The sequence below is a fragment of the Triturus cristatus genome, chromosome 4_2, assembly GCF_964204655.1.
Source record: "Triturus cristatus chromosome 4_2, aTriCri1.1, whole genome shotgun sequence".
NCBI lineage: Eukaryota > Metazoa > Chordata > Amphibia > Caudata > Salamandridae > Triturus > Triturus cristatus.
Genome location: NC_140586.1, coordinates 825,582,323 through 825,597,428, shown reverse-complemented (window position 1 = coordinate 825,597,428; position 15,106 = coordinate 825,582,323). Strand labels below are relative to the sequence as shown.

The window sequence follows — 15,106 nt, the reverse complement described above, 5'->3', positions numbered from 1 at the left end:
TAAACTTGATTCTGTTTTTGACTCTCAGCCAGTGAAGATCCTTAAGAGCAGAGAAAACAGTGGTACCTAGGCAAGTCTAGTAGGAGTCTAGCTGCCGAATTCTGAAGAATCTGCAGCTTATTCAGGTATTGAGTTTGCAGGCTGATGTAAAGGTAGTTGTAGTAATCAATCTTGGATAATACAAGTGTGGGAATAACGGACTTCCTGACTGAGATGGCTAAAAAGATTAGAATGTTTTTGAGTATTCTCCAGGTGTAAAATGAGGAGGAGACCACTGCTTTAATTTGATTACCCAAGAGTAAGTGGTCATCAGTCATGACACCAAGACTCTTGGCTTTCTTAGTGGGTACGGGGAGGAAACCCATATCACCGTGCCAGCACGGGGCATTGCAGGAGTTATTGCCAAGTAAGATCACCTTTGTCTTTCCGGCATTAAGCTTAAGGTGGTGTTTGTTCATCCAGCCATTGATATGTTTCATACAGTCGTGGATACGAAGACCAGTGTGGTTGGCATCGTTGAAGGTTGATAGCGCATTCGTTGGAGGTTGATAGCGCAATTTGTGTGTCTTCTGCATAGGAAGTGAGAGAAGCCCCAAAGGATTCAACCAGCGGAGCAAGATTTGTGACGTATATATTAAAAAGAGTTGGACTAAGACAGGATCCCTGCGGTACCCCGCTTGGCAGGCGGAACGAGCTTGATGAGAAGGCGTTAAGTTTGATAATGTTTTCCCTGTTTGACAGAAAGGATGAGAGTAGCTTCAAGGCAAGATTTTTTTATACCGTTTGCTTCCAAACGGTGGATCAGGGTGGAATGACCCACCGTGTTGAACGCTGCAGACAAGTGCAGCAGGATAAGGGTGGCTGATTTTCCCCCCCCCCCCTCCCTGCTCCCCACTTTATCTAGGATGAATTTGGTGGCCTTGATCAGAGTGGTCTCTGTACTATGTTCGGATCTAAATCCGTATTGAGTGGGGTCCAGGCAGTTGGAATCCTTAATGAACTGATTTAACTGAGTGTTCATTACTTTCTCTACTATTTTCTTTTAGTGTCTAGTAGACAAGTCCTTATTGGAAATTGTATTCACATTAGCTTGACCGGTGGCTGGCGAAAAATTACCACAATGACCAAATGAGTCGATTTTACCCCTGAAGTGCGAAGCAATATCATCACAGACGGACTAGCTGACCAAATCTTTTATACTCGGGTTGTTTAGTTAATTTATTAATAACTTGATAGAGTTCTCTAGCTGAGTTTTTGGCAGACTCTATTTGCGAAGTGAAGGAGGCTGCCTTTTTTGTAACCAAAAGGGCTTTATATTTATTTAACGAGCGTGTATAAATTTCTCTCGAGTGTGTCATATTGGGCTCTCCATATCCCTCCCTTGGCGTCTACCTCCTTGTTTTTCACTTCCGAGGGCCTCTGAGAAGCAAGAAACAGACGGACGGGTCCTGCTTGGGCCACCCATTTTTGTCGGTACAAGTTGAGAAAAGGCGGAGTTAAGACAGGTCGAGTAAGTCTTGGATGCAAGATTGGGATTGTCTACCACTGTGTGACATAAACTAATAAGGAGTTTCTTCAGTTGGTTTTGGTTAACTTTTGCCGAGGATCTCTACTGGGCAGATACAGACTTCTTATTCTGGACTGTATGGGATGTGGGACAGTTTATCTTAAAGAAGATGGCTGAGTGATCGGACAAAATCAGTGGAAGTACTGTCTTTGTTGCTCAAAACAGCGCATCCAGCGTATGACCACCACAGTGAGTGGGATCTGTACTAAGAAGTTTAAGGTCAAAGGTGTCCATGATTTCAATTATTGAAACTGTATATTTATCTTCTGTTTGCTCTAAGTGAAAATTAAAATCCCAGAGGACCGTAAAATTAGAATTGCAGATATCTGCCTCGAGTGAGGAACTAATAGAGTTTAGGAAGCCAGCTTTAGATCCTGGTGGACGATGAATTAGAGAGCCTCAAAATGTGTAATTATTTGTAGGCCCAAGTTTGAAGGACAGTACTTCACAGTCCTCAGACTGTATAGTTGTAAAATGTTCCCTAAATTTATCACAGTATATGACCGCCAAACCCCCTCCTCTTTTCAAAGGATGATCTTGCCTATGCAGCAGATACCCAGAAGGTGTGGCTGCAAGCAGTTTAGGCATTGAGGTATTAGTGGCCCATGTTTCTGTGAGGAATAAGATGTCAGATTTATGTGAATCGATAAGATATGCTACTTCAAGTGCATGTTTTACTAGAGAGCGAGCATTGATTAAGGTGCACAGTGTACCCGTACTTTCCTTTTTAGCAGGTGATATCTGGCTGGTACTGAGTGAGCTGATAGAAACGGAACTGCCGTATATCCGGAAACCACAGGAGGCGCAGAAGCCACATAAACCCTGACAAAGCACTAAAGTATTGAAACTGTGACATTTTACCTTCTGTTCATTTAACTCATGAAGTTCCTTACTTGTGAAGGAGATTTTAGTTTTAGGGTCTAAGGCAAAACTGGCAGGAGGTCTGGCACACCCGAGGGCTTGCCTTTGGCCGGCCCTCGGGTGTGGAGGGTCGCAGTGGTTTAACTGCAGGACTGGAGATGGCCAAGGTTCCTGATGCTAGGCATGGTCCAAGCACAGACGAACTTGCCTTTGGAGTGCCAGCAGCATGCCTGCTGCATGTATCCACGCTGTGGCCACAATTGTGTAGTTCCTGGGAGGAGGAAGTGATGTCACTTCCTGTGTAGTTGGATGATGGGAAATATAGTGGTCACTTCCTTCGCAGATGGATGATGGAAATGAGTCCTGTTGCTTGGCTTCTCAATTCTGTAACCTCACAAAGTAACTTATCAAAAATGAATAAAAAGAACTAAACATTGTCCAACCCAAGCTGCTGCCTCTGATCACTAAAATGGATGCGATCATTCTGTTGTTCATAGCACTTTCAAGGCACTACATAACACTGGCCCAGCATACCTCTCCAATTGCATCTGCTTTCACAAATCCTCTAGACACCTACGGTCGGTTGGACTCCTACTTGCACACATTCCACGCACACAGAAACCAGATCCGACGTCCAAGCCTTCTCCTGCATCACTCTTAAAGCATGGAACAACCTCCTGCTACACATAAGAGCCTCCTTCTCACTTCTTGAATTCTGCGAGGAGCTGAAGACCTGGCTTTTCGATAGTCCCACTATGTGTGGCTAGACTCACACCTGCTCAGCGCTAGGAAACCTTCCTGGGTGATAGTGAGCTCTATAAATCTTCATAACTTAACAGCTAGGAATGCAAACCACATGTCAGCAAAGTCCATTAATGATCATCGGGTGGTTGCGACCCCTTTGAAAATTATGAGCAAAGCACAATGTAATGAATACATAAATTAACATTAATCAAGACCTGCTTGTAAATGTCAACGATCGAATGCTCAGTTTCTAAGATATTCATTTAGAAAATCTGTTATGTTTCCTGTTTCAAGGATGTTGTATTCCCAGTATTTTACACTGTGGATTATGGCGATAGGTGCGTGCTCAAAGACCAGCCGAACTGGGACAGCGGTTGCAGGCAAAGGACAAGGAAGGAGTTTTCAGAAAGACGAAACAAATACATTTGGGCACTGGAGAAGTGTGCCCACAAAGCAGATTTCCTTTTCAACTCCCCTGCACCTGTAGGTTGATCGTGGGCAGTCCTCCTTGGGGCTATGGTGAGAGGTCGGATGGTTCCTTGGGGCTCTGAGGGCAGTTTCAGCGGACTCTAAATGGCTGCGAAGCTTAGAGAAGGCAAAGCCAATGGAAGCAGGCCAGAGCAAAAGAACTTAAACAAGGCATCAGGCTTAGTTGGAACCTTGAAGAAATGAGTTGTGCTCAGATCAGCTTTCGAGAAGCACCATAGCAGCCTTAACTTATGTCTGTGTTGATGTAACTCTTCATATCAAAACCGCAGACCGGACCTCAGGCCAACATGGGTGGGGTGGGTGTTACCACCAAAGCTGCCATCTCTTGACACCGGGAACTTATGGGAAGAGAAGGCTGCTTTTGGATCTGGGGAATACATTTGAGATGTGTTTTCAGATCGGCTACTTTGCTCTAGATCTTCAGGGACAGGGGAAATGGCAGAGATCGCCCAGCTGGTGAATCGGGGTGGGGCATTCACCCTTGGAGCGGCCCTTCCGCTCCTGCAACAGTGGAGCAGAAGATAACAGCTGGGGGATGAAGCCATCTCCGGGTGAGCCAAGGAGGCAGGATCAGTGTCTTCTGGAGCTCTTCCCCTTCATAGGGAAGTATGAGGGCATTGCAGAGGTACGAGAGACTGGACCACTAGGAAGGAATACATGAAATGATCACTCCCTCTGCCTGTGTCTCAGAAGATTCTTCCAGGCCAGAAAAGGTACTTGGGCACAGTGTGCAGACAGACAGGCCCATTGTCTGGGTTAAAGCTGCGCTGTGTGTTTGCCATGCAGACTCTGCACTGACTGCAGCCTTGGGCGGCTGAGGTCTGGCTTTGTGGTAATGGATCCTGTTTTGCGGCTTCGGGTTCGTTGTGCTGCCATCTGATATACAGCTCTTCGGAGCTTGCTGTATTTACAGATCAGCCTCGGCCACCAGGGATCTGGGGGCGAGAAGATGCTGTCTGCAAACGCCTTCCTGGCCGGGGGAGGCCTTCTGCCTGCCTGCTTTCTTACTCCCTTCTCCTCCTTGGCTGCTTCGCTTTTCATTGACACGTTGCCGCCCATCCTGCTGGGCTGGATTGGGTCATTTCCTACTCTCGCGGTGTCCTGCCAGTTAACTTTGAGGGGGTCAGAGGTAACATTGATTAATGCCCGTACTCCTGTCCTCTACTCCGTGTCCTTGTTCACAAGCTAGGGTTCGCTCGTCATTAGCTTGCTCTCTGTGCTTGTGAATTCCTTTCCTGGTTCATCGCACCTCAGGGCTTGGTTTCTGCAGTCTGTGCCGTGAGCTGGTGGCCAGCAGAAGAGTAGCTTGAGGGAGGGCCTTTAGGGTTAATTACATTTGGAATGAATAGATGGAGAAAACCTCCTGGAAATGTAAATTATCAAAATAACATTGGGGTTCAACTGGTGCAGATTCACACCGTGCTGTCATGGACCTGCAGTAACCATGGGGCGAAGTTTCACCGGGCGGAAATATGACGTCACATCCTCTTCCCCTTCTATGAATCTTGAAAGCACTTTTTTCCAGTTCCACAACTGCCTGAATTCCTTCTTCATCAGACCCTTAAGGCCACGGCGATATGTGACACCTCGTTCATATCCAAAATAAGATCGGGAAATAACTCTCAAGTTTCATAAAAACCTCTGCACACCTGTACGAATCATAGCGTCAGCTGGGTGCATAGCACATGGCTGGATACTTGAAGAGCAAAAACCCTTTAGGAATCCCGTCACAATATAGATACAGAGATCATCTATTGAAATCCCCAGCTCCTATTACTCCCAGCCCCCTGAGCGCTTCCTGCAGAAAGGAGCTGAGTTGGGGTGGACTTGAAGGCGTCTGCTGGATCTTCCGGTTCATCAGCACAGAGGCAGTTTTACTTGGGGCTACCAAGAACTCTGAAGTTCTTAAAGTTTTCAAACTACTACTGAATAATAACGCGACAAAATGATTCCTTTCTCGCACCCCACAAACGACCTCCTTACGCTTGTCCTCGCGCTGTTCCAGCGATCTGTAGGGAAGGAGGCTCACCCAGAGGAAATAACAATAAAGTAGGGGTATCGTCCAATGTCTCAAACCGAATCTGTCCTGATGAAGAGACTTCTCCGGGAACCCAAGTGAACTCCAGCCCTCGGCCTCCAGTGTACTACTTGGGGTTTTCTTCAGTCCGTACTTGGTTCATGACCGGCTCATGGCTTTCCAAGAAGAGGCAGGCTCAGTTGTACACCACCGTATCATACATGTCCGCATCAGTCACATGGATCCGGAGCCCGAGGAAGGGAAATCATTGGTTTACTACGCTTTCACATGTGTCCCAGCCTTAGGCTGTAAGAATAAACATGTTGCTTATCGTTTTTGTTTTTGGGCAGCTTTTTAAGAGATAACAATGAACAACTTAAGGTTGGATCTATGTTGTGTATTTATTCAATAAGTCGCATCTACACAAAGAAAACGTTTTTTCATTTCTTTAGTTACTATTCCATATCTGGTTTTGATCCATAATACATTTCACCCAAGTGCGTATGGTGTGTCAGCATTGGTATATAGGATCCCTGGAGTCCTTGGTAATTGGCAAGACAACGCCAGGAATGCAGTATAACAGAGTAGCTGACTGGAGACCAGTCCAGTATTGGTGTCTGCCAAACATGAAGGGTGCAACCTTGGCTGAACTGGGACGATTGGGATCCTTCCCAAGACTGTGTGTGTGTTTGGAGGAGACTTCACGGCGTATTGTATGTTGTGATGTTCCTCAAATATAATAACACCTCTGTGCTTCTAACACTCTGAATGTACTGCATTCTTGAGGGAGCTCCCACTTTCCAGGCCATGAGTCCATGATGTTGGTTGCTGTATCTATTGGCTTCCTCAGTAACCTTCTGGTTCCTTTACAGAGAGTGCGGGTATTGTACAGCTTACACCTGTGTTAATTTCACTGTTTCTTCAATTCCAGGCGTACAGCTTTGCCATAGGGACGTGGCCCAAGAATGGACTCCTAGACATGAACAAAGGCATGAGCCTGCAGCACATAGGAAGACCCCACAGTGGGATAGGTGAGTGTTTCCTCTCGAATCATATTGCTACAAATGCTGCTTTTGCTTGTGGATCTCGAATGGCGCTTAGAGGCCTGCTGGGGCAAGGCCTGATGCAAGATGGTGGCAAGTGGCCGCGCAAAACTTAGTTCTAATGACACTGGATCAAGCACCAACCTCTGCCATCCAAATCTCGGTGCTTACCTCTCACTGAACAGCTTCCTTGCTTTTTCATTTGCCTGACAGTTTCCGTGTTTCTGCCCGTATTCTTGGTTATCAACCTATCTCCTTACTTTAGTTACTGATCTGTTTCTTTGATTTTCCACCTCTTTCTTTGCTTCCCAGCCTGTTTCAGTTGCCGACTTATTTCTTAATGTTGTAGCCTGACCCCACCATCACCTGCGAGTCTTCACCATTACCCGCACTCTTCACATTTGTTTTCCAGCCTCCACCTTTGGTTGCCTTGCTTCATGTGTCACTCTCTTTCCTTGTGTTTTGACTTTTCTGTGCTAGCTTCTTCTCTTCGCCTGCACCTTATTTTTGGTTTGGCCTCACCTATCACTTTTTGTCCTCATCAGCTGGTATTCAGTCTTCTCTCCTGGCTTGCCGTCCTTTCTTTCGGTTTGCCTTCCTCTGTCCTCGTTTGTCCCCATTGCTCGTGGTTTGGCCCACACTCTCCTGCTTTGCGTTCCTGTCTATACTTGTTTCTTTTCACCAGTCACTTAGTTTCCTTGTCACTCTGCCAGCTTGCTTGGTTCCTGTCTGCCTCTTTCCTGATCAACTTTTCTATTTTAATGCCTCTCATTTGGTTAGCCTGCCTCTCTCCTTGTTTACGCATCACTCTTCTGCTTGGCCCACTGTGTATTTTACTTTACTTATCTTTATTTCGATTTGCTTTCCGCTCTCCCGGTTTGCTTGCTACTCTCCCGGTTTGCTTGACTTTTTGTCCAGTCAGCCCACATCCTTCCCGCCTCTCTCCTCAGTTTTCCACCTCTCTGTTTGTAGCCTCTCTCTCACCAGTTTTCTGCTTCTCTCTTCACTTACCCTCCTCTCGACTCAGTGCTCTGCCTCTCATCTCAGTTTCTCTCTTCTCTCCTTGGTTGCCTGCTACTCTCCAGGTTGCTACCCATCTGCCTAGTTGCCTGCCTTTCCCCAGTTTCCCACTTCTCGTCTTGGTTTGCCTCACCAGTTTCCCACATCTCTTCCAAAATTCCCTCCTCTCTTCGAAGTTTCCTGCGCCCTGTGTCAGTTTCTCTCTCCAGAGACATCTTAGGATTTTGGAGGCCCCTGTTCGGAGCAGATTCGAATTTATGATCCAATTTCAGCTCCTTCATGCCCTCTTTGGCTAGGTCACTGACAGTGTACAATCACATTGGTCCAAATTCTAAATGTGTTTACATCTAATCTTTAGGGATAGTGATGTTTGTTTTCAATATCATAACACAGCAGCTGCTGACTAATATCACTGCAAATAATCTCCGTGACCCCTTCCCATTTCTCCTATGTGAAGTCCTATTTTGCTCTAAAAGAAACTTTTATATGGATGTGGCATCCAACATCAACTCAACATTTCACTCCGTTCCACTCCTGTCTCTTTCCTCCGTTCCCCGCCTCTCTTCTGAGGTGCCTGCGTGCCTCGTCAGCAATCCCCCTTTCCCATCCATTTCCGACTCTTGGCTGCCACCCTCTGGTAGACAGTCTTTCTCCTCCACCCTCTTCATGGCCATGCCCGCTGAAGATCCTCCGCCCTGTGGCTGCCACCCTCTGGTAGACCGTCTTTCTCCTCCACCCTCTTCATGGCCATGCCCGCAGAAGATCCTCCGCCCTGTGGCTGCCACCCTCTGGTAGCCAGTCTTTCTCCTCCACCCTCTTCATGGCCATGCCCGCAGAAGATCCTCCGCCCTGTGGCTGCCACCCTCTGGTAGACAGTCTTTCTCCTCCACCCTCTTCATGGCCATGCCCGCTGAAGATCCTCCGCCCTGTGGCTGCCACCCTCTGGTAGACAGTCTTTCTCCTCCACCCTCTTCATGGCCATGCCTGCTGAAGATCCTCCGCCCTGTGGCTGCCACCCTCTGGTAGCCAGTCTTTCTCCTCCACCCTCTTCATGGCCATGCCCGCTGAAGATCCTCCGCCCTGTGGCTGCCACCCTCTGGTAGACAGTCTTTCTCTTCCACCCTCTTCATGGCCATGGCAGCTGAAGATCCCCCCGCCCTATGCCACTTTCCACGGCAGAGTTCGATGCCTCGGGAAACTGTTTAATATTGTTACCTGGCTCCAGCCGCTAAACTATCAAATCAATACAAGTTAAGCAGATGAATTATTTAAACCTCACCAGCTTTTAATTAGTGGGCTATTTCCGAGCTATGGATCTGGCACGTTATTGACAGAGGCTGCATTAAAGTTACTTTTTTTTTTTTTTGTTGCTGGTGAGGACATTTCTTTTACAGGTGTGTGGGGAGAGGCCTGCTCCCAGGGTGCATCAGGGAGCGAGCAGGCGCAGGCACTGTTTTCTTTATAACGCATTTCGAAAGGCGATGTCTTTTATTTGTAACCTGTGTGTAGACAGAGACCTCCTCTGCTGCATCAAAGGGCTTCGTTATTGCTTCGAAGGAGGCAGGAGGCGGTGCTTTATGGACAGGCTGGCTACACATGCATCTTTCACTTATGTGACGCTATCACTCATTGGTCTCAGCGGAAGATGGAGGGACGGCTGCCTGCTCTTTACATGAAAATGCTTCATACATTGGCCTAACTAAAGTGGATTGGATATGTCCAGACAGTAGCCGTGGTGCCAGTTGCGTGGGTGACTCAAGCTATTCCTCAACAATGAGGCGAACAGTCGTCTAGAGTAAATTGTCCACTGCGGAGACGATATGGCCCAGCAGTATGGGACTAGGCCGCTTCTTCTGGAAAGCGGCCACTGGTTTACACGTGGTTTGGTATCTTTCTGTATCAGCAGCCATCATGTTGAAGCTTTAGGCTTCAGCACTTCTGCCATATTTGTTTCCTCTGACCAGTGTGTGCATACCAGCCCTCTAGGTGCTGGCATATCAGGGTTCAGATACAGAACTCAAAGCGCGTGGCCACCAGCCTCAGGGGACTAGTTTCAGCAGTACCAAGCCTGTGGTACAGAGCCTGGAAGTACTATGAAACTAGCTTTAGTGTCCTGACCTCAAGAACGTACATGGGCGTACCAAGCATACTGTAGGACAGACCTGAGCTAACCTCCTTGTCGTGGCTACCAAGAATCCTCAATCACAACAGGCTATGCCAGTTCTCTCGATAAGTCCTCAATACTCCACTGCCTTTCTGATACTTGGTAAGTGGTTTCAATAACTTATTTATTTAAAGGTTTTCTTCGGCATGGTCCAGGCGCTACTGATTTCCAGAGAGCCGTCCTTCGAGGAAGTACTTTCGGTTGTGAGCCAGGAAACGTAAGCAAGGGAAAAACATATATAAACTAGAAAAGTGCACGAGGAACGCGAAGGTATACTTTTTTTATTTTAATGAGATTTATATAGCGCTGGCTAGACCCGTAGGTATCGGAGTGCTTTACATAAGGTTCAAAAATGTTAGAACAACTACACGCTACATCAAATATATGCGACACATTAAAGAGCGAGAGGGAGAGACAAATAGAATGGAAAGGGGTAGTGAAAAGGGAGAGGAAGAGGGGGGAGACGGTATGAGAGATGAAGGGAAAGTTTCCCCAAAGACTGAATGGGTAGGTGACGGCCGAGGAGGGAATCCACAGCCAGTCTCCCCTATAGCTCTCAAGGTAGCTCCATCGGTCAGATAGATAGATAGATAGGAGACCAGGAAAAGGCAGAGTTACAGAAATACGATGGGGGGGATGTGCGAGACGGGGAGAAACTGTACCCAAAGTCCGGCTGGGTAGGTGACGTCAGGGGGTGAACCAAGGCTGATCTTAATAGCTGAACAGAGCATCTCCACCGGGAGTCGGACATAATGCTCGGACTCCGCTGTCAGGATAGTGATCAGGTGTACTCAGAGCTTGTCAGATTAGTGCGGGGGTGAGAAACCATGGTCCGAATGAATTCCAGATGCCATCTTGAGGTCCGGCACAGTCCTGGTAGCGTTATGTAAGGTACGCTTCAGCTCGGGGGGAAAAAAGTCACCACTGGCGGCCATGTTAGGGTCAGGGACCCATCAGCCTCGAGTAAATGGTGGCCCCTGGAAGGGCAGAGGGAGGACTCACCTCTTCAAAGTTTGTTTCACAGATGTTCCCCCTCCTTCTGGTTGCACCCCCTGATTCCCAAGACGTCTGTAGCGTTCTGCCCAAGCAAAGACTGAAACAAATCCCCTAGCGTGTGCTGCGATGGAGGAGCTCAGGCACCATCTTAAGGTCAGGCGCAGAGTCAGGCAGCTCCCTCAGGGGACTTCAAATCTTCCAGTGGCCCGCCCGTGCTCAACAAAGTCCCTTCAGACACCCCTCAGACGGCCAGGTTGTCTGTGATACCCATTAAGGAGGTAACTTGTTTTGTTACTGCTGGTGGAGGAAGCTAGCGGAGTGACGGGGGTGGCGGCCGTCACTGCTCGAGCTCAAAGTGCTCGGGGTACTCACTCGGGTGTCAGAGCTGGGTCCGCTATGGCTGAGGCTTGAGTACTTTCTTCGGTGATGTTTCCCAGCTCTGTGCGTCTTCAGTACCCCTGGGGGAGCTCCTTCATTCCCGGATCCGCGTCTCGGCAGAGGCCATACACATGGCTGTACTCCTTTCAAATGTAGAGAGTAGAAAATATAGGCATCAGCCCTTAGTTTCTGTTTTAATTATGCCAGGTAGATTTAGAATGAGCAACAATTGTGTTAATATGTTTCGTATGGAGTAATATATGGAACGGCTGGCTGCCCGGCTAATAAGATAGTTCAGTGGATTTCTGCTGCTGCTTAGCAATCTACGCTTAGCCTTAGAGTCGCAGCCTTGTGCCCAAGTAAGTGGACTCGCTCTTATCCTTCTAAGACTGATACAGTAAGTGAACTCGCTCCTATCCTTTCAAGACTGATACAGTAAGTGAACTCGCTCTTATCCTTCTAAGACTGATACAAGTTTGTTTTTGCTGTGTTTGTTGCTTGGGCGCAGGGATCACAAGCATTACAGGAGTTTCTGGAGCAGGCTGTATATTGGCACCAGTCTTGGTTTCTAGGTGGCCTGGTCACAGACCGTAATCGAGGCGAATATGAGACAGTAGTAACACACAAGGTCCTCCCTTTTGACACGTCCCGCTCGGTTGAACTCCTCAAAAAGGCTGCTTGGTATGGCGAAGGAGCGTGGAGTATTTGACCCTCTCGTGCAGAGAAGTGGAGATAACCTAAACAAAATGTGGCAAACTAGTGGCTTCACGGTACTGCACCATCACCCCGTAAACTCCCGTTTCACCACTCCCAAGCTTGGCTCTCTATGTGGAACATGCCAGAATATGAGTAGATTCATTTGTGTTTGCTATGTTTTTCACAAAATACTTAAATACTGTTAAAATAAGATTGATTAAGGCTTATGAGGTAAGAGGAAGGTGCAAAGGCCTTAGAGGACACCAGACCAGTTTAGTATGACGAGTACTGACAGTTATCAATTAAGTGATCATCTTTGAATCTATGAACATTAGAATATCTCCGCTTGAATTTGGGATCCAGAACACATTTCAGTGGATAACATTCATTTTTTAATATGGCCTCCTAAAGAAGATGTCTCTTTTTGATACGTGTCCTACTGTAGTAGAGACAAACATGCAGTTTGTGTAGCCTCACAAGTCTCTACTGCCTTTCCAACTGCCACACCGCTGTGTATTGTGATTGAGATGAACCTCATGAGATAAAAGGAGAGAGGCCTGAGTGCTTAGCTGATCCTATGAGAGACGCGGAGAGATCCATTTACCTCCCAGCCCTTCTCGTTCACTAGAGGTCTCTCAAGGGAATGTTACCATCACAATTGTTTCCGGCGCTTGTTGATGCCTTTGATGGTGACCTGTTCAACGAACATCACAGCCTATTCCAACAGCAAGCTCGTCCTCTACATTGAGAGCTTCACTATCAAATCGAAGACCCACCGATGAGGAACTGTTGTCAATGTCCAACCACTATTGAAGCCCGAGAATAGGCTAAACATCAAGATGAATGATGTCCGAGAGCACAGATGTATGAAGAACTCACCACTGTCATCCGTACATAAAGAACCTCCTACCGAAGCCTCATGTACGCAGCCTCTTTCTCCTTCACTAGATGATCATCTTCAGAAGCCTCCGCTGCCACAGCCTCGGCGGTGCCCTCCCCGGAACTGTCGCCCGTTTCAAAAGGAGAAGATAGGTCGCCCCCACACAAGGGGAAGATAGATCCTCTGTTCTGCAGATGCAGGAAGACTAGCTTAGCAGGGCTTCATCTCGCTCCAAGGGCAGGTCTCCTTGGTGAAACTGTATTTTAATCCAGGCAATACCACAGGCATTTCACGTGGGATGAAGGCGTAGATGGCATAGCCCCCAATATGGGAAGTGTATCCCCTCAATCCATCCCTTTAGGCTTTCTGGTTGATGATATAGTGACCTTTCCTGAGGTTACAGAGTGAGACCAAGATATGTCATTTTGACATTTCTGCCTCTTCAGTACGTGTCTGTAACTTTTTTTAAATCCTCCCTGAGGGTCTAGTGCCTTGAGGGTTTCAGCTCTTAAAATCCACCATGGTCCTCTAGCAAAGGAGACGGGGGAAAGTTCCACTCCCAGGACCCTGTACTTGTGAGGGAGAGTTCCCCACCAGATTCCCTGACTACTTCAGCCATTGGCAAGAGGTTCCTCTGTTCTTTGTCATCAGTTTACTGCTACAAAGACTGCAGATATATTCTTGGTCTGCTACGCAGTAGCAGCATCACTTTGAACCACCGGTCTGCCGCCCTCCTAGTTTCACCTTCCGTCACCTCTAAGCACACTGCAGAGTGTGTTGGGCAGGGACTGCACAGGGGACATCTCTGAATTCCTGAAGGAGGTAATAATCGCTCATGATCAAGAATTGGCAGAGCGTTCTGTCCGGATAACCGTGCAGTATGGTCGTGAGTGGCAGTTCCTCTCCCCGCCGACCCCACAGATCTCCCTTCCTCTGCAGACATGCACCTGGGATCTGGTGCTGAGGAGAGATCCAGAAGAAGAAAAGAGAAGCGTCAACTCTGAAGGCAGCTGGACTCCGTGTGATAAAGGCGTTTGCTGGTGTCCAGCTTAGCACGGATGGGAGCCGCACGGTCTACTTGAGTCAGCAGCAACTGCAGGGGCACACACGCTCTCAAGGGGCAGAGAAAAGCAGCAAGCTTCACAAGTGACAGGGACTTACCTGTCTGCTAATAAGCAATGCGCCCTCTGCTTAGGGATCCCGTCCAGTCTTCCTCCAGCCCGGCGAATGGCCAAGTGCAGGTCAGGTGGGTCTCACCAGAGGTGCACGACATGGACTTCAAAGCAGAGAAGTGTAGGTTGCTGGGGTGCATTTTCAACCGAAGCGTTTGATGTGTGCTGTAGGCCTACACGGCTGAAGATGCATACACCTCATACCAGATGCGGGGACGCACAGAAGCTTCCCTTGAATCCAGATCAGTAACCAGCGCTGTCAGCGCGGAGTCCGCTTGAAGACCGGGTTCATCTCCGCGTCAGCCCTGTTTACGTGTTTTTACCTTCATCGTTTTTTAAGCGTCTGCGTGAATTCACTCGATCCAGCAGGAACACTTCAGGAGACGTGCAGGAATGATTAGCCCCGCCTCCTGCATAGGGAGGGGGCTTAAATTGCATCTTGCACGTACGTTTTTTCTATGCATATTTTCTGTGGGCGTAGACAAAAGCTTATTTAGTTTGGGACCTCCGTACTGTTTTGCAGACCAGCCTTCCCTCACCGCTCGTTTTGACACCAATAATGACGATTTTCCAATTTCAAATTTCTTTATTCGATAAAAAGTTTTATCATAAAAGAAGACAATAAGCAATACAATACAATAAAATATACAGAACAGGGAAACATCGGTATAAAATACATCCATCAACTCCCATTACACCATAAATGAATAGAATATGAAGACAATAAGAACAATGTCGGGCAGGGTGGAAGTCCTAACCATTGTCTTTACACTGTTGGATGGAAGTGGGGGAGGCTTTACAACGATTTTCTGTTCCTCCTCTGTGCCGTCTTTGCCCTTCCAGTATTATGCACTGTTCTAATCTCCTGTATATTGTCTCGGCAGAGAGTCCGGTTTGAATTTCTGTTTCTTAAAATCCCGTGTTGTGTGTGTAAACACTGTGCAGAATAAGATGAAACGTTTTATTTGTTGCCTTTACTTTCTTTTGTATTTAAAACGTTTTCGTGGATGTATAAAAAATGAAATTCTGGCCGAAGGTGCACGTGGTTCCAAGCACTTGACTGTGCTTGCTGTTAGTAA

General features: G+C 47.5%; 1 protein-coding gene across 3 annotated transcripts in view; it reads left to right on the top strand.

Moving 5' to 3' along the window:
• Window positions 1-15,106, top strand: part of ERI3 (ERI1 exoribonuclease family member 3) — a 1,537,399-nt gene that overhangs the window by 959,851 nt on the left and 562,442 nt on the right. For all 3 annotated transcript variants that reach the window (XM_085602780.1, XM_085602782.1, XM_085602781.1), the window contains one exon: window positions 6,610-6,709. In XM_085602780.1, coding sequence (XP_085458906.1) covers window positions 6,610-6,709 — 100 coding nt within the window. The remainder of the gene's footprint in view (window positions 1-6,609; window positions 6,710-15,106) is intronic.